We start from the raw sequence: 27,776 nt of genomic DNA, 5'->3' as shown, positions 1-27,776 counted from the left end.
TAGAAATTTACATATATCGTAACCTCCACAATTACTTGGAATAGCTCTTTAAAGTCTTCCAAAAGCATGCAAATATCAAATAAATTTCAACAGAGAAAGATGAGTAAACTTTTGAAAGGCAAATCAACAAGTCCATGAAATAAAAAGAAATCAAAGATCAGAAACTAAAATATCTAAGTTATAGTTTAGCAACATAAATTATATAAAGATATAAATAAAGTAGGTTATAAATATAAGAAAAGCTGAGCATGAGAAGAAATAAAGTACTACAAGTATTCTTTTATATTACTCTATATTTTAGATGATCTACATAAATGTCAACAAAGCAAATTTAAATTAATCTACTTCCATATCATATATACTACATTCACATTCCCTACCCTTCCCCCCCCCAAAAAAAACTGTGTAAAAGCTACAAAATCTACTTTAAAAGGAATCCAGGTAATTTTTTGATTATCATGAATGCTGTGGTATATTAAAGCATTAATGTCAAACACTAAGAATAAACTGTACTTCTTAGGTAGTAACTATATAACAAGAAAGAAGACACAGCTATTTTAGGCTCTTTAAGTAGAGGGCAACATTGTCAGAATAACAGACAACTCCTTTTTACTGTCTTCTGTTGTCTTTCTACCCCAAGTGTGGTCCATGTACCCAAAATCAGCATCACCTGAGAGCCTGTTAAAAATGCAGGATCACAGGTCCCAACCTGAACCCACTGATTAGAATGTGGATTTGAATAAGAAGCCTACTCCATTCATATGTATGTTAAATATAAGAAGCCCTGCTCTATTTGCAACCCCTTTTACCACATGAGGCAAAATCAGTTTTTTTTTTAATAAAATGTAAACTAAAATATTAAGTAATGTTGTCTAAAAAGTATCTTTTAAAAGTTACAAATAATGCAAGTTAATAAAATGTAATGGTATGATTTAGTAGTAGGCAGTATGTTGACAAGTATTTTCAATAACGTTCCTTGTATTTTACATTTTCATAAAAAAATGTTGGGAGAAAAGTTATAAATATTCTAATCATGTTTTCTGAGTACCCCTCTATAAGGGAAATCAAGAAGTCTGGTTAGAGAAGACCAGTAAAAAGAAGACAAAAACCAAACTTCTCCCAGTCTCTGGGACCTGGGAATGGATTTGAATGCAATCTTAATTCCTCTAAAGTGAAGTGAGAAGTGCTATATACCAACTTCTTTCTTTAACCTATAAATCAGGCTTTAGAATGAGATATTTGTACTATAATCAAACTATAGAAATTCAGCTTTTAATCCCCCCAAAAAAGACTTAAAATAGAATTCATTGTTTCTTCAGTGTGTATCAAATGTGTACAATCAGGAAGCAGTACATATGATCTTCCACTAGCGAAACAGACATATACACTAGCTGAATGATGGTTTACTTTAAAATTTTTATCCGTTATAATTCAGTGAAAGTTACAGAATACCTGTTTTTATAAGTTTAAACATGTAATGAGTTGTTCATCAATTTTCTTACCTCCTAGCATTACAGAAGTTAAATTCCACAAAATTGGTTTTCTGGGTCACACGTACATGTTACTAGCAAAGCCCAAAATAAACGTTCAACTTGTATGGAATATAAAATTGATCAATTTCTCAGTATATGAAAATTATATTCCATCATATCATTATGTATTCCTTTCTAGAATTTTTTCCTATATGTTAAACTCTCATTTCATACAAATAGGTTAAATAATGTCAACTGAAATTATTTTACCTAGAGAAAAAGTTACTTTCAAAAATGATAATTTTTGAAACAAAATTCAGAGTTAATATGGCATTAATTTTTGTCAGAACAACACAGTAAATGAATAACTGAGAATTTCAATTTGCTTTCTAAATATCCTTTTACTTTAATGAAAACTTTCTCCAAAAATAAATTTATTTTTTTTTTTAAAGATTTATTTATTTATTTATTTGAGAGAGAGAATGAGAGAGAGAGAGAGCACATGAGAGGGGGGAGGGTCAGAGGGAGAAGCAGACTCCCTGCTGAGCAGGGAGCCCGATGCGGGACTCGATCTGGGGACTCCAGGATCATGACCTGAGCCGAAGGCAGTTGCTCAACCAACTGAGCCACCCAGGCGCCCCAAAAATAAATTTATTTTAAAAAAAATTCTACCAAAAGGGGGATGGGGGGATGGGGTGGCTGGGTGATGGCCACTGGGGAGAGTATGTGTTGTGGTGAGTGCTGTGTATTGTGTAAGACTGATGAATCACAGACCTGTACCCCTGAAACAAATAATACATTATATGTTAATGATAAAAGAAAATTTAAAAAAAATTCTACCAAAATAAAATTCTTTAAACATAATAAAACTTAATCTAGAAACACACGGCATAATACTCTTCAAAACACTTCTAAAATAGGAATCAGTATTTGTTCCCTTGTTCTTTGACTTTATAAATATAACAGTTAAAAAAAAAAATCCCTGTATATCTTGAATGCTTAATGTAAGATGTGCTGAGTTGAAGAGAAATATTCAATGTGGAAAGAAACCAAAGCCAAAAGTAATACCATGGACATTGGATTAAAAAATGCTGCCTTTCATATCCTTAACAGAACATTTACCAAATAAACATTGTTTTATTTTCTATTTTAGCATAATGGAAAGAAAAATTAAGTTACATTAAATGATGTAACAGTTATGCTATCAGTTATGTACATTTATCAATGTTCTTGCCTTCCTACCATCAAAATGATGTTACCAGAATATATGTTAGCAAATTATGATAATTAAAATATTTTGATATAGTTTACAGAGAATAGATTCATATTTATTACAATTTTACTTACCTGTCTTGTCTTTGCTGATGTTTCAATAAAAGGAATTCCATAACTTCTTGCTAAGTCCTGAGCCTGTTTTGTATCTACTGTTCTAGAAGGCAAATCACATTTATTTCCTACTAGGACCATAGGTACATCTTCAGAGTCTTTAACTCTTTTTATTTGTTCTCTGGGGAGGGAAAAAGAAGAACACATTACGGCAGAGACATTAGTAACCAAATATATCTTTCAAAAATTGTCCATAATTCTGCCCTATAAAATATGGCTGAAAGAAGACATTTAATATAATTTCTAGTTTCCAACCACACCAAATTTTCCTTGATTCTCCTTCTATTTATTTTTTTCTCCAATTTAAAGAGAGAATTTCTATGTCCCTTAAAAGATAAAATACCAAAAAAATATGGTAAAACTACAATCTAATAGGTCCATATGCAGGTAGGTCACAATGATAAAACAGAAAACATTGAAAAAATTCTAGGCTAAAAATGTGCTGTGCCTAACTGTTAAAATTATAATCTTAGAAACATATACTGTGTTATTAAATGTACATGTATTTATTACAAAAACATGTAAGGATTACAACAATGACATAATTTTCACGTTATCTTTCTCAAAAAGGAGAGCACCAAGTAGAAAGATTCTGATTTCTATGTGGATAACACTGACATTACTACACTGTTTATTCTGTTAAAAGTCCTTCTACATGTTGATTTTTTTCAATAAGATGTGTATAAACTCTAAATTCGGGGTAAAGTTATATTCTTTCACAATTTTAGGTGGATTTCAAAGATAGAGCATGGAATAAGAAGTAGAGAATGGAGGAAGAACTGGTTCAAATTCCCAGTTCCTCTACTCAATATAGCTAAGTAACCTTTATAGCTTAACATACTGACACCTATTTACTATTCTACAAAAAGACTGTCACCCACTCAAATTTCTTTTTCTCTACCACTAGACTACAAAGAAAACATGCCGTAAGAAATGTATTAAAATGTTAACTCACTGTTATAGAACATAGCTAATGAATGGGCTATTTAATAAGCACTTTTTTGAAAACTGTAAACCGTCAAAGAAATAGAATATAAATTATATTTAATAACAATTATTTTAAAGTAGTCAATTTTATGCAGATTTGCCAGATTCTTTACAAACTGTAATTGTTCTAATATTTCAATCTTTTACAACTTCAGAGTGTGTTTTCCCTCACTATCTAAAGCCAATGTTTATCCAGTTCCAAGAAATTCTACACTATACGCGATTATTTTTAAGGCTATGAAAAATATTTCATATTTTTGTTGATGGTATTCATTTTTATGATGACTCTAGCTTAAAGCCTTGCAGTGGTTAACAGCACAGGTTTTGAAGTCAAACAAGCGTAGGTTTCAATTCCAGGACCACTATCTATGCAATCTGGAACAAGGTACTCAACGGTTCTAATCCGCAGGAACTTTATTTGTAGAACAGGGAAATATTACCTACCTCATTATTATTTTAAAATTCAGATTAGGTAATTTATGCATGGTAGTCAGCAAAGACTCAACAAATGAAAGATATAATTACTCCTCAATGTCATTTTATTATATTCAATTTAAACCCACCTATAATGGTGAATATCTTCAAAAGATTTAGTATTATTTATGGCAAATACACAAAGAAAGCCCTCCCCAGTCCTCATGTACTGGTCCCTCATTGCACTGTACTCCTCTTGACCTGCTGTGTCGAGAATATCCAAGAGACAGGTTTCTCCATCAATTACTACTTGTTTCCTGTAGGAATCCTGAGAGGGGAGAAACACAGTCTGGATTATTATGGTGCACCTTTTACTTTTAAAAAGGTGTTATATGCAACCCAACAACAAAAAGACAACCCAATTCAAAACAGGGTAAAGGACCTGAACTGACATTCCTCCAAAGAAGATACACAAATGGCCATTACGCAAATGAAAAGATGCTCAACACATCATTAGGGAAATGCAAATCAAAACCACAAGGAGCTACCATTTCACACCCATTAGGATGGTTATTATTTCAAAAAAGGGGGGGGGGGAAGACAAGTGTTAGCAAGGATGTGGAGAGACTGGAAATTTTATCCATTGCTGGTAAATGGTACAGGCATTGTAGACAACAGTCTGGCAGTTCCTCAAAAAAAATACAGAACTACCATATGATCCAACAATTTTGTGCCTACATATATAACCAAAAGAAGTGAAAACAGGAAGTCAGATAGATACTTGTATGTCAATGTTCATTGCAGCATTATTTAGAATAGCCAAAATGTAGAGTATATACACAGTAGAATGTTATTCAGCCATAAAAAGGAATGAAATTCTGTATGTGTTATAACATAGAAGAACACTGCAAACATTATGCCAGACACAAAAAAGGGCAAATAACTGTGATCCCACTTATATGAGGTACCTAAAATAGGTAAAGTCAGAGAGACAAAAAAGTAGAATAGAGGTTACCTGGAACAGGGGGAGAGGGGATTTGAGAGTTACTGTTTAATGAACACAGGGTTTCAGTTTGGGATGATGAAAAAGTTCTGGAAATAGAGCTACTGGTTGCTCAACATTGTGAATTTATTTAATTCCACAGAACTGTACAGTTAAGAATGGCTGCGATGATATATAAGATATATAAGATATATGTATATATCTTACAATTTAAAAAAAAGGTTTACAAAACAGTATTATGCAGATTCAACAATGCAAGTGTTCATATTATTAACGAAAAGATCCAAATGCTCTATGAAAGAAAATAATTATTACAAAAATGGGATAGCTCTACCAACTCTATTATTCAGAATAGGATGATTTAAAATGGCAAGAAAAATCAATCAATTTACAAATAATTGTCATGCATCTATTTTACTTACAGTCAGAAGAATATATAAGAGAAAGGTCAATACTGAGGATTTTAATGCCCTTATCCATTTCTGAATCCTGGGAACAATATGTAATAGCCAGATGGATACTACGATAACTCTAGAGGGCATGACTGTTTTATCCGCAAATTCTATGGGGCTTCTATAAAAGGGGGAGCAAGGAAGGGAGAAAGAGATGGATATCTTAAAGAGACTGTGCAACTCTAAGACTGAATAAAAGGAAAGGGAGTGGGTAACATTATAGAATCTTAAAATGAAAATGTGATTTTCCTCTGACTTTTGATTAATACTTATGCCTAAAAGACTTCATGTACTCTCTGCCAAAATAGGACTCAAAAAAGTAAGGAAAAAGGATGGTGCAATGTAAAGTCATGGAATAAGAGGAAGGGCTAAAAATGGGTATAAAGTGTAAACCAAGGACACTTCCTTATTGTTCCACATGTGGGCTATAGTATTAAAGTGCCCTTAGTTCAGGAATTACTGCATAGACTACTCTTATCATTAAGAAAATAGAATGGTCATTAAAAATCATGTTTTTGGTACAATATCTGAAAAATCTTTATAATAGAACACAAAGATACATATGTAGCATGATCCCAAATATATATATTTATTTATATATCCCAAATATATATGTTTAAAAACTGGTGGTCTATACATCAAAATGCTAAAAGGGTAAGTTTTTGATAGAGTTAATTTAAGAAATGAGTAACTTATCTCTTGCTTATCTTTTTATTTTGTGGTACTAGATGCTATATTAAAAATATTCCTTTCTATTAATTTTAATTTTTAAAACTGCAAAAAGCTACCATAATAGACTATGATCTCATGGTTATCTTTTAAAGTAAACTATACTTTCTAAATTGTCTATAATAAAAATTAATTATCCATCAGTCAGAAAAAAAGGATATCTATTTACTTTCTAAACAAGTTGTTTACTAAAGATTTGAACATTTGGTTGGCATTTTATTATTTTAATCTATTCCCTTAACTACTTGAAAGAACTCCTGTATATTATAAATTGAAAACCAGTGTTTTTAAAGTATGATGGAACAGCAGGAATTGAAGCAAAGTACAGTGTCTTAAAGTCAATCCATTCATTACCCAGGTGTAACTATGGACCAGACTTTCTTTACCTATTGCTGTCACCTCACATTCTTCACTTACCAATGCTAACTTAAATTAACCTTACAGTTGATAGTTTTCTTAGTTTTTACATCTAAAATTTTCTCCCAACAATAAAATTAAAGACCATAGTTTCTGGAGCCTAAGGCGTGGCTGGGGGATTACTCACTATCCACCCACATATAATACCTCCAAGATGTACCTCAATGAATTCCAATTTATAAAATTTTGGAACACTGTGTTCCAAAAGTATATAATGTGGAATATTAGTATTTTCTTTGTGTATTTCATAACATGTTTCCATGATGAATATTCTCCATCAAAGGAACTGAGAAACTGGAAAAACAGTCCTTATTCACCAGTACATTTCATTCCCATTATCTTTTCCCTTCTAAGCCCTAAAAAAAATTGCCAGCAAAGTTCTGAGTCACACTCAGTTACTGAAAAAAGTAATCTAAACCTACGTATGGGCAATGAGTAGAATATCCTGATTAGAAATAATAGATTTAGTTTAAAAATTCAGTGTTTCCAAAGTTAATTCTAACTAGAGTTATCCTAGAAGTGCAGTCACTGAGCTACATAAAAAGGCAATACAACTTGGTAAAAGCTTAAGAACAAAGTGTTAAATGGCAAAATATAATCTGAAAAGAACGGACAGGTGTGGTGACAAAGCAGAAGGCAAGCACAACAAAAATGACATATAAATACTAAAGATTTTTGTTCTAACTTCAGGTTAGCCGTAAGAAAAGGAGTATATGGAAGTAGAAAAAATTTACATCAATGTAGACTCTTTCCCAGGATTAGAGTCTAAATAAGGGTTCAGCAAACTACTGGCCCACAGGCCAAATCCTGCCCACCTGTTTTTGCATGGCCCACAAACTAAAAATAGTCTTCGTGTTTTTAAATGGTTATTAAAAAAAAAAAAAGGCAAAGATTATGTGATGAAGACCTTTACAGAAAATGTGGTCCTTTGCATAAGAGTTTGCCAACCCCTGCTCTAAGCTAATAACTTTTCACAAATCTGAAGCATTCTCAATACATGTTATTTATTCTTTTTATACTTAAAAAAATCACTTTGAGAAAGCACAAGTTATCAAAACCCAACCAATTTAAATACACATAGATTCTATAATGAAACTAGTTAAGAATGAAGCAAGAAAAGGATCAAGACTTTTTTTTTTTTTTTTTTTTAAGTAAGCTCTATGCCCGATGTAGGGCTCAAACTCAGGACCCTGAGATCAAGAGTTCCATGTTCTACCAAACTGAGCCAGCCAGGAGTCCCAAGACCTTACATTTCTAATTAGTATTATTTCCAGCCTTTCAAATGGAATAAACTTTTAGATCGGGTACATAGGTTACTAACGTTCTTTGCAAAAGAGGATAAAGCCACTTAAATTAATTCAGTATAATATTAATTGAAGGAAAGTTATTCCACATATTTTCCTTTACTCCCGGCTCAAGTGCTATTTTTTAATTTGCTGAAGTGGTTAAAAAAAAAACAAACAACAACTTTTCTAAAAGAAATATACCATGCTGGCAAAAGTTAATCTTGATAGAGCACAAACATTTCTGATGATACAATAAACAGGCACAATCCTTTCGGAAAGCAATTACAGTATTTATCAAGAACCATACAATGTTCATAGCCTTGGACACTGCAATGCTACTTCTAGTAAACGATGCTGAGGAAACATGGTTTTATTTTTTTTTAAATGATAGTTATAATAGAGCTATACTAAACGTGGCATCCTAAAAAAATTACATAGGCATTTAATACTGACCCACAATCTTGCTATTTATCTATTTTCAAAATAGACTTCACATCCAAGCATCCACCACCACCACTATCACCCTCGTTCACGACATGCATGTCTTGTCTCATGCAATTTCTTACAATTGCTTAGAACAGAGATCCCTACTGTTACTCTTTTATGGTCTCCACAGAGCAGCTAGTGATCGTTTTTAAACGTAGGTTAGACCATGTCACTCGCTTGCTTTAGGTCTTCTAATAACATCCCTTCCTTTTTAAAAATTAAATCCAAAGAACTTACCAGTTTTTTTCAGCACCTCTGTATTTCCTTCACAGAATGTATTATAATCTATAACTACAGTTTAAGTGTATACCCCCTACTATGCTGTGAACTCCATGATGGTTGGGCTCACATCTGCTCTGTTCACTGTACACCCTATGTGTAAAGTCTTCAATACCGCAGGCAACCAGTACTGTCTGATGAATAAATTCAACATAAATATATGCATACACTATAACAGTCTTATAAAAATAAGCACAGGTTTAAGATATTGTAAATTATATTAAAACAATGAAGTTGTAAATTTTAAAATTAAATTAAGAGTATTTTAACAAATGTATTCAAGCAAGTTTTATAGGATAAGAAACGTTTAATGTAAAAATATAAACAAAACATGAGAAAAATTTAAAAACATTTTTGGGAGGACAGAGTTAGTAAGATTGCAGAGACCACAGGGGCTTTCAACTACATTAAGTTTTATATCTTGAAAAAGAAAAAAGGATCTACACCAAATATGGCAGAATGTAAAGATATGAAAAAGCTGGTTGGTGCATACATGATGTTCATTATTTTTCCATACATTAAGAATGTACCAATTTCATCACCACTCGCTAGCAATGGATTTTATATTTTTATTTTTCTTTAAATTTTGTCAATTTATTAAGCTAAAAATTCTTATTGTTTTAATATCCATTTCTTTGAGGATTGTTACTTCTTTTTCATATTTCCATATTTATTCCCATCACCTGGAATTTTCATCTTTTCTGCACTGACCGGTATTTTTTAAAGTGTTTTCCAGTTTATTAAGACACCTTTAAAGGGGGGCACCTGGCTGGCTCATTCAGAAGAGTATGTGACTCTTGATCTTGGGGTAGTGAGTTCGAGCCCCACGTTAGGTTAGAGATAACTAAAAAAATAAATTAATTAAAAAAAACACACACACATTTAAGTGTTGTTTTATATACAGAAACTTATCTGTAGACCCAATTAGACAAATTTGAAAATTAATACTAAATCATTCAAGACGAGATAAACTTGTTGACCAGGACATCACTTTGTCAATTTTCTATTATAATTAATAGTAACCAAGTCACTCAGTATGTTCATCTTTTCACAGACTCAATTTTGTTTTTCAACTCAGGCAGTGAAACCCTAACATGGGAAGACACTACAGTAAACAAACAAAAATGGTATGTCAGATGCTGTGATAAGCATATTACAAGTATTATCCCATTTAATCTCCATCTTCATGCTCCTGATTCCATCAGATGCTCTTGTAAATATGAATAGAACTGCTGAAAATGTCAGCTAAAGAATTATTTGAGGATTTACTTTTGAAATGTTTGTAAGGTTTTCTTAATGCATTAAGTGCCATGAGTACTTTTCATGTATTGCTAAATATAATAACACCTACAGGAAAAAAGGAGAAACTCACTTTTACTCTCTTAATGCTCAAGTATTTTGTTACTCTTCCAAAAATTTATGTTAATCCATCATAGAATGATATGTTCCACACTACTGGTTATAAGCCATCAAAGGCTGTTGTAGACAGCTTTTTTTTTTTTTTAAGATTTTATTTATTTGACAGAGACAGACACAGCGAGAGAGGGAACATGAGCAGGGGGGAGAGGGAGAAACAGGCTTCCTGCTGAGCAGGGAGCCCGATATGGGGCTCGATCCCAGGACCCTGGGATCATGGCCTGAGTCGAAGGCAGATGTTTAACGACTGAGCCGTCCAGGCGCCCCTAGACAGCTACTTTTCTTTTTCCTTTTTTTTTTTTTAAAGATTTTATTTATTTATTTGGCAGAGAGAGACACAGCAAGAGAGGGAACACAAGCAGGGGGAGTGGGAGAGGGAGAAGCAGGCCTCCTGCGGAGCAGGGAGCCCGATGTGGGGCTCGATCCCAGGACCCTGAGATCATGACCTGAGCTGAAGGCAGACGCTTTAACAACTGAGCCACCCAGGCGCCCCGACAGCTACTTTTCAAAGACAGCTAGAATCATGTATAGTAGCCAGATATGTTAGAATTATAATAGGAAAGAAACATGGAATTTGGGAGATAACAAACCCAGACTTATTAGTTCATTCACATCTACCACTCCATTCTCCCTTGCATCATAGGGACACTTACTAAACATCTACTAAGTGTTATATACTATGCCAAGGAGTTACAAAGTTTCTAACTTCAAAGAGCTAGGTCTGGCAGAAGGGATATGATATACAAATAATTAAAACACAATGAAATAAATGCAACACCATATTCAGGACAAAGTACAATGGTGGCAATAGGAAGGAGAGATCAACTCTGCTTAAAGGAGTTAAGAAACACAGGGGAGGAGAGGGCCACTCCAGGTGATAAGGAGCAAAAAGAATGCATAAAACCATGAAACATATGTTGAGTACATGGAGCCAAGAAGTTCAATACAACTTTAACTTAGAGGGATTTTAGGTAAGTAGAAGTGAAACTGGACAATCAAGCAGAAGTCAGCTTATGGAGGGTCTTGTATGCCACATTAAGGAATTTGGAACTTCATCTTATACTAAATTACTGGAAGGTTTTTAAGTAGGAAGGAAACATCAGATTTACCAGATTCACTGTTAGCATTTTTATGAAAAATTATAGAAAGGGAGCAGGTTGGAGGCTGGAAGATGAGTTAGGAAGCTATTACAACAAATGATAGAACCTGAAGGCAGCAACAGCAGTATGAAGGGAGAACATCAGTTTAGAGAAATATTTAATGGGGAAAACTGACAGAACTACCTCATACATTGCTGGTGGGAATGTAAACATTGCAAGCACCGTGGAAGCATCTGACAGCTGCTCAGAAAGTTAAACATAAAGGTACCACATGGCTTTGCAATTCTACTTCTAGATACATACCCAAGAGAGCTGAAAATACATGTTCACCCAAAAAGTATACACAAGTGTTTACAGCAACATTATTCAAAACAGCAAAAAGAGGAGACCACCTAAATGCCCATGAACTGACTGATAAACACAATATGGTATTATCCATACAACAGAATATTATTCGACCATTAAAGGAATGAAGTGTTGAACTAAGTGATAACGAGGATGAACCCTGAAAACATTATCCCACATGAAAGAAGCCAGACACAAAAGGCCACATATTGTATGATTCCAACTACATGAAATATGCAGAAGAGGCGAATCCACAGAGACAGAAAGTAAATTAGTCGTTACCAGGAGTGGCAGAAGAGACTAGGGAGTGACTGCTTATAGGTATGGGGCTTCTTTTCGAGGTGACAAACATGTTATGGTCGTTTGTGAATATACTAAAAACCACTAAACTGTGTATTTTAAAAGGATGAATTTTATCTCAATTTTTGTAATGGCAGTTTACTGACTGGGCATAGGAACAGAAGGGTAAGAGTAGAGGAAAAGATGAGTTCAATTTGGGGCAAATCAAATTCCACGTTTATGGGTTGTTCTGGTGGCCATGACATGGAGGCAGCTTGCTACACAGATCTGATGCTCAGGACAGAAATCTAGGCTAAAGATATACTCCTAAATCTTCAATCTAGGGGCAGCTGCAGAACTCCACTTACTTGTGGTATGAGTGCGGGCAAACTACTTTAATGTCTCATGTACTGTAAGCCATCGTTCCTTCAGCGGTAAAAGTAGGTAAATAATACCATACAGGATTTTGCATAGGTTAGGATTAAAGACTATGAAAATCCTTTATAAAATGAAAAGTGCTATAACAACTTAACTGTATGATTTTATATATTACATTGCACATGCTATTACAGGCCAAAAAGGTTAGGGGCTAGGCCACTGGCTATTATGAACTATACGGCAACAGTAGTATTCTGTCTTTATAAGATCACTGAACAACTACACTTGGACTACTTTTTGCAAAACTGGTCACCATATTTCAAAACAAATATAATAGACAAGCTCCAGGGAAGGAGAGCTAAAACTCTGAAGATTACAAAGGATCTGTTTTGATTAGGCAGCAAGGGTGTTAAAAGAGCTTGTTCTCATGACAGAAGTTTTGATTAAGTGTAAAAATAAAGAAAACAAAAATTTCTTTACTAAATAAAGAATACTTTATGAGAATGTTGAATCTTTGCTTAAGACTAGAGAGAATAAAATGTGTACTACTTGCAAGAGATAAAACTGGTTCAAAAATCTGAATAAACTCAAGGAAAATTTGCATTAACAGATTTTGAAAATAAAGATATAATAAGCATACATCTGTAACTATTGAAGTCATGTGGCATTCTGCCATAAATTATCACTTGATGCCAAGGTCAGAATGTGAGGCAGGATCGAGCATGGATCCAATCTTAAAATTACAGATGCCAATAAAATTTTCATGTTTTGTATTATATCTCTGTCAGCTCTTCTTTAATTGGCCTAATACCAAATTCTTTATCCAAGATACCTCTGCATTGTCCAACCTGTTGAGGCTTTAAAAAGGGGAACAAAGTAAATATGAAGTAATCTAATGGTAGATAATGTTAGTGACTTTTCTCCCTCAAAAATGAGTATTTACTTTTCCCTCTCAGAAAGTATTATGCTCATTTTTAAAAACCAAATAGTACAGAGATGAGTCTGACTAAACTACCATATTTTATGTACATACTCACAGTTTTTATATAAATGGAATCACACTCTACACAATGTACTATGATGCAGCTTCACTTACATAATGGGTATTTTTCAATGTTAGTACGTATAGATCTACCTAATCTTTTTGACAACTATGTAATTTGTATAGATATACCATAATTTACTTTACCCATTGGTAGCCATGCGGATTATTTCCGTTTTCAAAAGTCATAAACAATACTGCAAGAAACATTCCTATGTATTATACATCTTAAACATTTATCCAATTGAATCGTTGGGATAAATTCCTAAAAGTGAATTACTTGGTCAAAGAACATGCAGTTTACATTTTGATACATACTGCCAAACTGACTTTATAAGAAGGTACACTTCCACTACCTCATTAAGAGTACACTTGCCTACACACCCTTCCCAGCAGCCAATATCAAAGTGAAAAATTTCATTGTTTTGAACTTGCATTTTTATATTAATGAAGTATCTTTTTATATGTTTATATGTCATTTGTTTTATTTATTTTTGATGGACAGGCTGTCTATTTATATCCTTAGCTTCTTTTTTATTCCATTTGGATGTTTGCTTTTTTCTAATTTATATATGAGAGCTTCCTGATGGATATATGATGCAAATACTTTTCCCAGGTTTCCTTGTATTTTTAATGATGTCTTAATTTTCATATACCCAAATAGCTCAATCTTTTCCTAGATGTTTTCCTAAGTGGTTTACGAATATTTTGAAAAAGGGAAGGATCCCTACTTTTGTCAGTGAAGAAAAATGTTTAATCCCAATTCCATGAATACAGAAGCTAACCTAATGTTAATTCACTCAATCTGTATTACTTAAGATAATACTGCAAGAACAAGGATTGAAGACTGATATTTTATTTTAACAGCTGTCTGATATTTAACAATGAAATGTATACAAGGTAGAACCAGGGTTCTCACCATGGGAGAAAAAGATAATGGAGGAAGGTGAGGAAGAAGGAACTCATGATTTTTAAATAAAATATATTTCTCAGTTCTGTCCATTGAAAAGGTTCTAGAAGCAGTGACACCCCAGCAGCAATAAGCATACCTAACATCTAGGTCTTTTTTTTTTTTTTCTTTAATCTCCACACCCATGGAGGCAGCCAGGCACCCCTCTAACATCTGGGTCTTAATTTCTAAATACCATTCCCCACCAAAAGGAATTAGGACTCCTAGGACAAATGGCTGAATCCAGGGTGAAGACACAGAAAGTACAACGTGCACCTGGAACACACTGTGCCAGAAAATAAGAAAGAGCTCAGAAGCTGATGGAGGCCTGTCAAAAGGATACAGAGGCCAGCTTGAAAGGGATTTATTGGCCATATCAAAAACAAATCTGAGGGGCGCCTGGGTGGCTCAGTCGTTAAGCACTTGCCTTCGGCTCAGGTCATCCCGGGGCCCTGGGATGGAGCCCCACATCAGGCTCCCTGCTCGGCAGGAAGCCTGCTTCTCCCTCTCCCGCTCCCCCTGCTTTTTGTTCCTGCTCTCGCTGTCTCTCTGTCAAATAAATAAATAAAATCTTAAAAAAAAAAGAAAACAAATCTGAGATCAAAAAATAAAGTACAGTAATAGACTTGAATATGTTGAATAAAAAAAGAATCCATGTGTCCACACTAATACAAATAAGAAAAAAACAAACAAGGGAGAGAAAAGAGAGAGCCCTTATTTATGGTAGATGTTGGGGCGCCTGGCTGGCTCAGTCAGTTAAGCGTCTGCCTTCGGCTCAGGTCATGATCCCAGGGTCCTGGGAGCAAGCCCCATGTTGGGCTCTCTGCTCAGTGGGGAGTCTGCTTCTCCCTCTCCCTCTGCCCCTCCCCCTGCTTGTGCTCTCTCTCTGTCAAATAATAAATAATAAATAAATAAATAAATAAATAAATAAATAAGTAAAAAATCTATGGTAGATGTTAACTAAAAGAAGTGTAGAAGTAATGACAGGGTTATAAGATGACGTACCATTCTGCAATCACTATTGTAGTAATTTATTCTGTCAAGAATTATCAGTGGATGCTATATCCCACTGAGTGCAAGTATGTTGGAGAATAGGATAGTTTATAGTCTCAAAGCATCTCCCCATAGGGTACATACTAAAGAAAAAGAAGATACCTTTACATCGACAGAAAACTGATAGACATCGCCTTAACCAAATAATCAATGTAACCTGTTTAAGGCTATCAGGTATTCACAGTATTACTTTTCACTACTTTTCCATAGGTTGGAAGTTTTCAAAATAAGAAGCTGAAAAATTACCTAACATAAGCACTGTGTCCTTACTTAATCCTCTCAAATATGTTATTTTTACTACCCATTTCTACTAATTTTATTAAGATTACAATAATGTAACTGCCTATAAACCTAGGCACTCTGTGACAATACAGTTAAAGGAGATGCAAGAAATCTAATGCCCTCCTAAAGCACAAAGCCTCTAAATTACATTAAATAGAATTAGGATCATTGTCTAGAAGCACTGCTCTTCAAAATACATTTAAGGCCAGTAAGCTTCATGAAGGCAGTGCGATCTGGTCCCTTTTGCTTCTCAAAGTATCTCCAGCCCCTAGGAAGCCTGTATGGTACAGAGTGGGCACTGAATAATTACTATGGAATTAAGGAATTGGTCGTGTTGTTAAAGCCAGAATCTTCTTAAAACCAGAATCTTAAGAGATGCCAAATCATAAAAATATTTTTTTTCCTTTCACTTACTTCTGTTACCAACTTTCATTTCTATGTTTGTAAAGCTTTGTATTTATAAAAATCCGAGTAAGAATAAAATATGTCTGATAATTTTTAACATTCAGGTCTAAATAAGCAGTTATTATTATTAAATAAATACTTATTCTTAAATTGACCTAAATACAAGGCCTGCATTTTGTGTTACTTTATTCTAAAAATCAGGTGCTCACGACTATTCTACAGTACTGTAAAAAAATCTATACAATGTGAACTGTCACAATTACCACTTTCCAATAGGCCCTTCGTAACATTCCATGTAACACATCGCTAAGCTTTGAACTCTGTAGCATAGCTCCTATGTGCATGTAAAGAAATTCAGAGTCAAAGTGCCACTTTTTATTCCCAGTCCCTCAAAGTAACCTCAGTAAGGGTTAACAACGGAACCACCCCATTTTCTCCTTCACTGCCACATTTCCTTTCTTAGTTAAAAATATTCACCTACGTATTTAATTAGTTAGGCCTAACTAGTTCACACAGTAATCTTAATATTAGCAGAAAATAAAACTGACACTTTAGATTTTTAAAAATTACATAAAATCAGACTTCTAAATAAAACTTACATATTTATAAATTGATTATACACACAGTTTAAATAGGAAAAATACCCAAACCTGGTATTTCATTGTCACTTATTATAAAAGCAAATAAATTGACCAGCAGAGGGCACTCACTTGAAAGGGGGGGAAGAGCCGGCCAAAGCCTTGAGAAATGCATTTACAAAATTACTGTGTACTTTATTTTAAAAACAATGTTTTAATAGGACGCTAGAATCAGCTAAACTAATATACTATTAGTTTAGAAAAGGTAAAATTTAAATCTGTGCTATGTTAGAGTCTCTACCATAAACCTTATTCAGAGACTTCAAGTTGAGGGAGATGTTGACAGCTTTATATAACACATAGGAGGGTCTCAACCTCAGCACCACTGACGCTTGAGGCCAGCTCATTTGTTGTGGGAGCTGTCTTGTGCACCGTAGTTTTAGGTTAGCAGCATCCCTGCCTCCACAGATGCCAGGAGCAGTGCCCCTTTGCAAGATTTAACAACCAAAAATATCTCTAGATTTTGCCAAATGTCCCCAGGAAACAAAGTCACCCACCCCTCATTGATAACTACTGCTACATAAGTATAAAACCAGAAAAATAACGGCTTTCAACATTATACAGTGCTTTTCTCACACCATTCTTCAATACTGGTTTAATAGTACAAATGTTCTAGCTATTACACCTTATTCAGCAAGTAAAATAAATTCCATAATTAACATGAAAAAGTAAAAGAAGAAACTGATAAATCTTGAATACATACTCCACAGCTCAGAGCAATAAAGTCGGAACAAATCAATCCAATCAAGAATCCATCATCCTTACTGAGTAGGAAACTTTCATCGAAGAAGGGCATAATACTTAGACTGAATTATAAGTGTCACATTAACAGAACTCTTCTGGAACTCTTTGGTGAACTTCACAAAAGATAAAGGTAAAATGTTTCAGAACAGAAGCTGATTATCATGTGCACAGCCTCAAATATAAGCATGATCTATCTATGCATCACACCCATTTAATTTTATATCATATCTCTGCCATTAAGATGCCATTGGAGAGGAAGCTAAGTTCAAATTTTGGTATGTCGATAAATCTGAATCAGCCTCCAATATTAAATATCTTCCTAGCTTAAAGACTAGTTTCTCATTTTTAAAGTTGTATATAGAAGGGTATAGTGGAAATCCCACTTAACTTGGTCTCAGCAAAATTAGAAGTCCACTATTTACTAGCTAAGTATTCTCAGGCAAGTTACAACCTCTCAGAGACCATTTTTATCTATAAAATGAAAGAAAAAATGACCACCTTCTTTATTTACCTCCTAGTATAAATCTTTGTAATTCTAAACCACTAGAAAATGGCATTCTTTAATTTTTTTAAAAAATTCTTTCCATTTGTTTTAGTTCAGGAAAACTGATGAGAATTCCAAATGTGCAGTCTATGTTCTCCCTCACTTTCTCTTTGACCTACATTATTCACCAATCAAAATCTAATAGCAGTAGTGATATCCCCAAATCTCCTTTTTAAACTCTTTTTATTATAAAAAATCAAGTCAGCATTTTTGCTTAACCACTGTTTATTAAAATAAGCTACTAAATTACCTTGTCTTTCTTGTAATTGAACTACACCAAGAATTTAATGTGTCAGTTCCCTAAGACTCACTATAATTTGGAAGACAAGAGACGATCTCTGATAGCTTTTCCCAGACAGCTAAACTAGTGAGGGAATGTCAAAGTTTCAAAGTTCACAGGTAATCAATGTTTCCCAGAGTCAAGTCTTCTGGTCTGGCAGAAATCATAATCAGAGTTAGGGGCTTGAATTTATAAACTTTTTCTACCTTCACTCAAAGGATTAACTTTTGGCTTTATTTTAGATTTATATTGTACTTTAACAATTCTGACAGAAAGGCTTCCCAACATGTTTTATCACATTATCTTGTACAGCACATAGGAAACTGAGTGTAATGGAAACCCTCGACTTTCAAAGAAGATGGAGAGCACTTCTGCTAAAATCACCTTCCAAAATCCCAGGAAAACTTCCGTGTTTAATCTGAATTCTATTAAAACTTCCTTTTACTTCTGATCTAAATGGAGTATGCCAAGTAACCCTGGTTTTCGAATTGGGTGAACTATTTAATCCTCCTCAAAGAAAAAAAGAAAAAAACAAAACCATCATACAGCACCGAACTGACTTGTCAAGAGAAAATATAGAAGACTATTATACAGGTGGTCCACTTCAGTTAGACTCTTCCCCTTTCCTCATGCCAAATAAAAGCTGGCTAGGTTTAAATCATATCTTTGCAAATAAGCGTTATTTCTCTCTTTTTTTTCCTGCAGTACCAAAAATATTTGACATTTCCTTATGAAGCTGTCTAATCAATCCTCAAAGTTCTAACTGCATAAACATCTTGCCAAGGCCACCAGTGCCCTCAAAATCTACCTCAATGCAGTCAAAGTGTTCTTGAAGACATCATACAGCACAGTCCCTTAACAGGGCATCTTAACCTGTTCCAGATTCCACAGCGAGAGACTCAGAGAAAGTTCTGGGAAATTCTTCAGAGCTGATTAAAAAAATGATATGATCTGCAGACCCAGAATAAAAGCTAAGGGATTAGCTTAACCTGGGATAGTAAGTCTAAGAAATAAACTAACAACATAAGTCTATTTCAAAGACAGGTGATATATTTATTTCCATCTCCATTGATGTTGCAGTTAACATGAATATTCAGATTATGTGTAAAATACGTTCATAATTACAATCTGGAAGTGAGTTAACAAGGACAGTGATGTGCCATCCCCTCCTGCAGGTCTTTAGGATTAAATAAATCCTTATCTGCTTGAGATAATCTGAGTATAGTGCTGCCAGAAGGCAGTAGGAAATATTACGTGACCTCTCAAGGTCTATTGCAGGCCTTTATTCTATTATTTTGCTGTTGGCCTTTACTTTGGCAATTTTTCATGAAATTAAAAAAGTTTAAAAAATCATTTAGTAATCAATTTGTAATAAAAGCAATTCTAACATTTCTTTGAGTAAATTAAAAGAGGGCTGCAAAACAAAGGTAGGGATTGATAGTGGTGCCCTTATATAGCATCTGATAATAGATACAGATATAAAATACACAAAGAATGAGATTTTAAAATGTATCAGTAGCTAGCTGTAGGTTCTCCCCTACTTCAATGTGAGGAGAAAACGGAAAATGCTACTAATTAAGTGGTTTTTTAATTTAATTTTATTTTTTTTAAGATTTTATTTATTTATTTGACAGAGAGAGAGCCAGCTAGAGAGGGAACACAAGCAGGGGGAGTGGGAGAGGGAGAAGCAGGCTTCCCACCAAGCAGGGAGCCTGATGTGGGGCTCGATCCCAGGACGCTGGGATTATGACCTGAGCCAAAGGCGGGTGCTTAACGACTGAGCCACCCAGGCGCCCCTAAGTGGTTTTTTTAAAAACCAATCACCAAATGATTACATTTTACCAGTACAATTCAACTATAACCTGTATGTGACATTAAAATAGCAAAAAAGGGGCGCCTGGGTGGCTCAGATGGTTAAGCGTCTGCCTTCAGCTCAGGTCATGATCTCAGGGTCCTGGGATAGAGCTCCTGGCTCAGCAGGGAGCCTGCTTCTCCCTTTCCCTCTGCCTCTCCCCCTGCTCATACTCTCTCTGTATCTCTGTGTCTCGAATGAATAAATAAAATCGTTTAAAAAAAAATAAAATAGCAAAAAAACCCCATAAAAATAGCCATTTTTTTTAATGACTGTTTGAATTTGTAAGATGTAAATTCACATTTTTACCCTCTCACCGAACTCTGAGATACACTTACAATTAAAAAAGACATATACTAACGTAGAACGAACGTTATACATCTTAATATTCTCTAGAGAGAAGAAGGGCTCTCCAAATCTCTGGTTGTATATATAACTTCAGAATAAAGCCATGGAACCCAAGTACATTTCAGAAAACTTGGTAAAATCATTTTCAGTATAATTGCCTTGTAATGAGAAGTCACAAAAAATGATCAAAGAAACCTTCTTTTTGTACCCAAAGAATGGGCCTGCACAAATCAATATGCATAATATTAAAATAAAATTTACCTCTATTGTAGGATCATATTCATCCACAAAGTGATTCTGAATTAGCTGTATCGTCAAGGCACTCTTGCCTACGCCACCAGCTCCAACTACCACAAGTTTATATTCAGTCATTTTCAGCAGGCCTTATAATAAAAATAATGAAAATGTGACTAAATTAGAACATGTGGTTAATATAAATTAGAACATGGGTTAATATAACCCACTCTATCAATACCTTTTAACACAAATTCACCCTTATATAAAAAAATTATTTCAAAATGCTTCACCAAATTCAGTGATGAAAACTTCAGTTGACTACAGATGAGTACTGTAATGAATTGCACTTCGTTTACAAACTCTCCCATCAACATTTGAGAAAATGCATTCAGAGTACAAAGTTCTTTTATCTTATATTCAGGTTGTTCTATCTAAATAGCCAGTCTGCTGTTCTGTAGCAGTTAATGGCTCTCAAAGGAACATGCCATGACTTCACTCAATACAAGTGTCTATACCCTGTGGACACACCCACACAAAACTTGTTGACAGCTACTTCTACAGTATTCCTAGTTGACTCTGGCCCCTAAGAGTTACAAGTGGATATGTTGAGTGCCTTTGTCAGAGCCAACAGCTATAGACAACTTTTCTAAAAGCATCCTCACAGTAGTTCTCCTGGAGTTAACAAGAGTCAGTTGGGGGCTGAAGGGAAGACTGACAAATAAAGCTGGATTGTGTAGTGGGGAAATAAAAATTGAGACACCAAAGCAGATTTGATAACATTTCAATCTGTAAAATATCTGCTGGGTAAAATAATGGTGTATAAAAACTAAAAGAATTTTAAGAATTTTGAACAATTCAATATGGGTGACTTCATCATCTGTCACAATATATAATCCTATATTAGTGCTGAAAAAAGCACTTTGCACCAGAAAAATGTAAGTATATAAAATTTAAAGATAAGCACTGCTTTTAATGAGAGGAATTTTAAAAGCTGTAAGTGAATACTTCTCAGTGACTTTTACTCTCTGCTTCTTGTACATAGTCTCTCAACAATTGAAATAAATATTGGCAACTTATAAGTTGACAGCTCAAGACAGAAAATATTTTTTAATCAGCTGTTTCAAACTTTTTGAAATAGAGTGAATTTATTTAATTTTATCTTCTTTCCCCCCAATAACTACAATAACTACATTATTAAAAATAAGGATTGAACTAAAGAATGGCAGTAAATTCACAATAATTACAGGATAAGTTATTCTAAATTAATGAATGTGCAAATATAAACACTATAGTGCATGCAGTATCCTATTAACTGAAGACCAAGAATTATCCAAATAAGCGCCCCCCCCCAAAAAGTTCCAAATGATAACATACTAACCATTACTTCCTTACACTATTCCTGAGTCTTCTCACAAAGAACAGTTAGGCTAGACAACTGTTGTATCAAAGACTATTATATTACAGCCCCCCTGGCCTATTTTGTGCCACCTAGCCTTATTTGCTAGGCCACCTAGGCAGCCTCTCCCAAGCATGTATCTTATCCTGTTCGCTCCCACTTTTTTATTCCAAATACAGGCAATAGGAAATGGGGAACAATGAGGAGAATCACACCAAAATGTACTCTAGCTCCCTGCCTATCCCACCGCCTAAAACAATTTGGGTAGCCTAGAACACTAGTTATCAAACTGTGGTCCAGGAATCCAGCAGCATTCCTAAAACTTTTGGGGGGGTCCAAGAGGTGAAAACCAATAATACTAATAATACCATTACTACTGCAATGTTATTTACCCTTGCCACTCTTATTCGTTAACAAGTGTAGTTTTCCAGATGTGATCACAATAGAGTGAGCGCAGAAGCAGATATGCAGATGTCTTCTATTAAGCAATATAGTTAAAGAGATTAGCAAAAATGTGAAACAATGCCACTATTCTAATTTTTGTTTTGAAAAAGTTTTCATAAAAATGCTATTATGTTCCCAAGTAATAGGCTTATTATTTCTATTTTTAAATGAATTAATCAATTTTTTAAATTCTCAGTTTTAATTTGTATTATGGTACATATTGACATACCCCATATAGGGATCTTCAATAATTTTCAAGAGTATAAGGCGTCCTTGCAGCTAAAAAGTTTGCTAGCCTAGGAGATACTGTGAACAGATAAGAGATTATAGAGCTTAACTGTGTGAGTGCTGAGAAACACACACCTTCTGGTCTACCTGTTTATGCAGCTGTTCTTTCTGGAAAAAAAAAAAAATCCCTGAATTATTTTAGAAACCAAGTATATTTAAATCCACTAGCGAGAACTGGGTTCCCAAGGAGACTTACTGAAGATCATAGGCCAGAAAGAGCCCCCTCACCCAAAGCTAAGATAGCTACGGAGGCTCAAGTGGGACTAGAACCCAACACTTTGTTAAGGGAAAAAGAAAACCACTTTTGTCATAAAACTGAATTATCCTCTCATCTACAGTCTCTTAAAATCAAGTATGCCCTTGGATGGCTACAGTCTCAAAGTAAACAGTATGTTGATATCAACCATATTTGATATCTATAGTCTATCTCATGGTCGAGTCAGCATTTTGGACCTTAGTCACCTAAGAGTGACATCACTCATATGGTTGATTCTGACATGATGATTAGGAACAGAATTTTTCCCTTTGTAATTTCTTTTTCAATGATTTTTTTTCCATTACAAATGTAACATGTATATTGTATAAAAATTAGAAAATACCTTTCTATTTTAACCCTTGTTTTGATAAATGTCAAGAGTTAAAAATGCTAGCTTAGGACTTCAGCTAAAGCATGCACATGCCTAAGAGTATTTCAGGCAGTTGGCTGGAAGATTGCTACAATTAACTCCTCTTGCAAGTCAGTTTGGGAAAAAAAAAACAAAAACATGAGTGCTATTTAGGAGTACTGTAATAACTCTTGGGACGGCGGTCAAATTTGTAAGGATAAAGGTAATATACAAGAGACAGGGGAAAGGACAAGAACAGACAAATTAAACTTTAAGTACGATTTTAGCTATTGCTGTCTACACTCAACTAGCAAGGAAAAAGCCCCGCTTCTGCTCTGCGGGTTTTCTGTGTTTTAACTTGACAAAGCAAAACAGACCTTCTGGGATTAACTTTTTCCTTTTCACTAAGTCACAGGCTTTACGTTGTAGGGTGTTGGCCACCTGTTCTTCCACCACCATCTCTACCTCCACCTCCTCCTTTGTGGCCACAGCAATGTCACAGCCCATACATGGGGGAGGGGAGCAGTCAGGAACTCGGCTGCAGATGCATTTTTTCCAAACACAATAACCACAAACAGTGGTCTCTAAGCACTTTCTTAGGCTCTTCCAAAACGTGACCTCTCCTATTACTCATATACCCCCTACACACTGGAAGGGACCACTATCCGTCGTCCAGTCTGCGCTCGAGGGAGAAGTTTATACCTTCGTCCTAGAGATGCTAGATGCAGCGGAGAAGGCAGTAACCGAGGCAGCAGAGGGCTGGGAAGGGAGGAAGAGGTGCGGGAGCGAAGGGGGAGAGAGAGAGAGAGAGAGAATGAGAGAGAGAGAGAGAAGGACGGCGAGGGGGAGGGGAGATCGGAGCGCATCGGGAGTAACCTCCACCGCACCCGACCGCCCCGAGGGGCAGCCCGCCCAGCCCGCGAGTTTCTCCCCCGGCCGCCTCCAGCTGAGGCTCTCGGGGAGGAGGAAGGAAGGGGTTCCCCGTCCAGGAAGCAGCACAAGCGGCGGCCGCCTCTAGCCTCACCCTCCTCAGCCCCGCACCGCCCATTCCTCACTCCCCGCGTCGCTGCGTCCCCGCGCCTCCCCCTGCAGACACCCCCACCCGGTCCGCTCGCCCGCTGGGGCTCAGCGCCCGCGCCCCCTCCCCGTCCCTCCGGGGACCCCTAATTCATTCACTCGCCGCCGGCCCCGCCCGGCGCCGGCGAGGAGGGTCGGGACCGGGGCAGGGGCCCAGGAGGGGTGGTCCGCTCCGTACCTCTCTCCCGCACCTGGGAGCCGCCGAGCCTCTGGCCCCCGCCGCCGCCTTCAGTGCCTGCGCCGCGCTCGCTCCCAGTCCGAAATGGCGGGGGCCGGGAGTACTGGCCGGGCAGCCGCCACCGCCGCCGCCGCCGCCGCCGCTGTACCTCCGCTGCCGCGGCCGCCGCCTAGGGAAATCGAGCTCCGAGCACACCGATGAGTTCGGGGCCGGGCGGCCGCAGAGGGCAGAGCTATCGATGCGCGCGGCGCTCGATTCCTCTACAGACCCGCGTGCGGGGAGGGAGCGGCTGAGGGCGGTGTGGGAAGAGGGAAGAGAGGGATCCTTGCGAGCGCTGCCGGGGAGAAGGAGGGGGCCGGGCCGGCGGGGGAAGGGGTGGCGGGCGGCGAGGGGTGGGGGAGCCGGGCCGGCAGGGCAGGGGGGTCTGGGCGGCGCCTCGGCGGGGCGGGGAGGAGGGACCGCGGGACCCACGCGGCGGCCCGCCTCCGGACTCTCGCCGCAGAGCCTGGCCCGCAGCGGCAGACTCGCCCCCGGGCGGGCGGGTGGCGGGCTACGCGCACGCCGGGGGCTCCGTGAGCGACTGTGCCGCACCCCTTCTGGTCTCCTGCGCGAAGCTGCGGGAAATCCGCCGCCGCTCGGGCTTGTTCGTTTACTGTCATTTACTGCAAGTAAATAAACAATGCAGTCACCAAATGTGGGAGGCGACTTCGGTGACTTAGGGAGACATGAGGCAGACGGTTCCCCACCCAGGGGCTTTCTGACCACGGCTTGGTGATTACCAGCCTCAACACTGGGGGCTGGGAACCTAGCCCCAAGCCCAAACAGACATGACATAGGCTTTCATCGTTAATCTTAACGCGGAGGAGGTCTGTTGTTTTTTGTTGTTGTTTTTATGAATGTTTGGGAGTCGTCACAGGTCATTCTAAACAGCGAATGTGCCTATTGCCCATGAGGGCACAAACTGAAGGCAAACTGTGTTTAAGTGCCCTTGATAGTTTAGACCTGAGGAGAATCACTCAAACATTAATTAGAAGACCGAGATTAATCAGTTAACGTTCAGGGAGTTAACACGTTTAACAAAAGAACAATTAAAATTGCTAGCATAACCCAGAGTCTGATAAACTACCTAGAGAGGTAAATTGTTCGTGTGAGTTTTCAAGATTGAGGCCTGGCAGACGGGCGTCTGCATCTAATAGAACCACCTATCTGAGTCTCAGCTTCCAGTTCTGTCTCTCTGGTCCACATCGTAAAACACAATAAAATGATTATTTTAAATCCCAACTATTACGTCACTTAACATAGGCCTTAAACCAACTGTCACCCTTCTCTTCCTACCCCTTAGGTGGGCTGTCACCTGCAAGGCTTATTCTGGTCTTTCTCTCCTAGCACCTGGTACCAGGTGGAAGAGAGAAGAGAGGAAGTGGAAGACAGGGAAGGGAAAAGGATGTGCCTACTCTGTGTCAAGCAGTTGCTCAATGTTTTGTACATATCATCTTATTTAATCATCACAACAACCTTATGAGGACGAATACTTTTCACTATTTTACAGATGAGGAAACAAATTTAGAGAGGTTAAAAATTGGGCCCAAGGTCCCCCTCTGAAATGAACTATCCATGTCAGATCATGTTCACTCCTCTGCTCCCAGCTCTAGAGTCTCCCATCCTGCTGTGGCTTCCATCCCACTTAACAGAAAAGCAAAAATCTCCCAAGTCTTATGGCCTTAGATTATGTGACACCCTTCACCCCTTTCCTCTCTGAACTCTATTCTATTACCCCTTTCCTCACTTACACAGACACACACACACGGGTTCCTGGCTGTTCCTCGCAAATGCCAGGCAGGCTTCTTGTGGAGGAATTTGCACTTGCTGCCTCCTAACAGAACACATGTCCACTACATAGCCACAGATCTTCCTGACAATTACAGATCTTATAGGAGATTTTTTTTTTTATTTTTTGACAGAGATACAGCACAAGCAGGGGAAATGGCAGGCACAGGGAGAAGGAGAAGCAGGGTCCCTGCTGAGCAGGGAGCCCGATGCGGGGCTCGATCCCAGGACCCCCGGGATCATGACCTGAGCTGAAGGCAGACGCTTAACGACTGAGCCACCCAGGTGTCCCCTTATAGGAGACTTATAAACGTCTCCTTCTAACGAGTTTTTCCCAAAAGATCATCTTTGATATTGCATCTCTCCCTCCCCCCCAATCCTGTTTCTCTTCCTGCTTTCTTTTTTCCAAAACACCATTTTCTAATATGCTATATAACCTATTTATTATGCTTTCTTGTCTTTCTTCCACCAGAATATTAAGCTCCAGGAGGGCAGGGATTTTTGTCTATTACTTACTGCTGTATTTCCAGTGTCTACAACACAATAGGCATTAATAAATATTTATGGAGTGTTGAATGAATGAAGTTATGTACCCTCCCTCTGGACTCTGTGACTCTAAATCCTTACTTAGAGTATCTTAAACTCTCAGTAACCTGTTTTCACTTTCTTTCAAAAAAATGCCTTTAAACTCACCCAGGTCACCTTCTGATAAACCACACCCTGTGGAGTCAAGGAAAGTGTCTGCACATAATGGACACAATGAGTTTTTGTTAAATGAATGAATCTGCACTTACTTGGATGTTGCTTTGTAGTCGCTTTTAAGTATAAACTACAGATTTATTTTGTCCAACTTCAAGTACATGATACGCTCTTGTTTTCCTTGACAGCTGCTAATACAATGTTCTCCCTGTAGTTGGTGCTCCATAAATCTAACAAGGACTAAAATAAAGAGGAGGAGAGAGCTTTATATAGCACTTTTATGCTGATTGTGAAAATTCTGGCATTAGCAGAAACCTAATCCATCTCCATGGTCTCAATTATCATCTAGGCTCGTGATTCCCAGAGCAAACCTGCATGCCACTCTGTTCTGTGCACCCTATCTTCCCGCTTTACCTCACACACCTTCTCTCTTTCCTTTTCACTCCTACAGCAATGTAT

General features: G+C 37.0%; 1 protein-coding gene across 5 annotated transcripts in view; it reads right to left on the bottom strand.

The window, feature by feature from the left end:
* The window catches only part of KRAS (KRAS proto-oncogene, GTPase), a 39,289-nt gene extending 14,187 nt beyond the window's left edge, over positions 1–25,102 (bottom strand). Inside the window, exons 1-5 of one of the 5 annotated variants that reach the window (XM_064591493.1) lie at positions 24,792–25,096; positions 20,828–20,949; positions 4,409–4,587; positions 2,820–2,979; positions 97–2,254 (exon numbers count right to left, since the gene is read on the bottom strand). In XM_064591493.1, coding sequence (XP_064447563.1) covers positions 2,141–2,254; positions 2,820–2,979; positions 4,409–4,587; positions 20,828–20,938 — 564 coding nt within the window. In that variant the 5' untranslated portion in view covers positions 20,939–20,949; positions 24,792–25,096 and the 3' untranslated portion in view covers positions 97–2,140. Of the gene's footprint in view, positions 1–96; positions 2,255–2,819; positions 2,980–4,408; positions 4,588–20,827; positions 20,950–24,791 lie in introns of those variants that run through there. The other 4 variants (XM_064591494.1, XM_064591492.1, XM_064591491.1 and 1 more) reach the window with 4 other exon arrangements.
* Positions 25,103–27,776: the final 2,674 nt, after the last annotated feature.

Source organism: Mirounga angustirostris, unplaced genomic scaffold (assembly GCF_029215605.1).
Source record: "Mirounga angustirostris isolate CCGP_5_RB_7025 unplaced genomic scaffold, mMirAng1.0.hap1 SCAF_5, whole genome shotgun sequence".
NCBI classification, from domain to species: Eukaryota; Metazoa; Chordata; class Mammalia; order Carnivora; family Phocidae; genus Mirounga; species Mirounga angustirostris.
The sequence above is the reverse complement of the archived record's forward strand: the minus strand, read 5'-3'. Positions and strand labels throughout refer to the sequence as shown.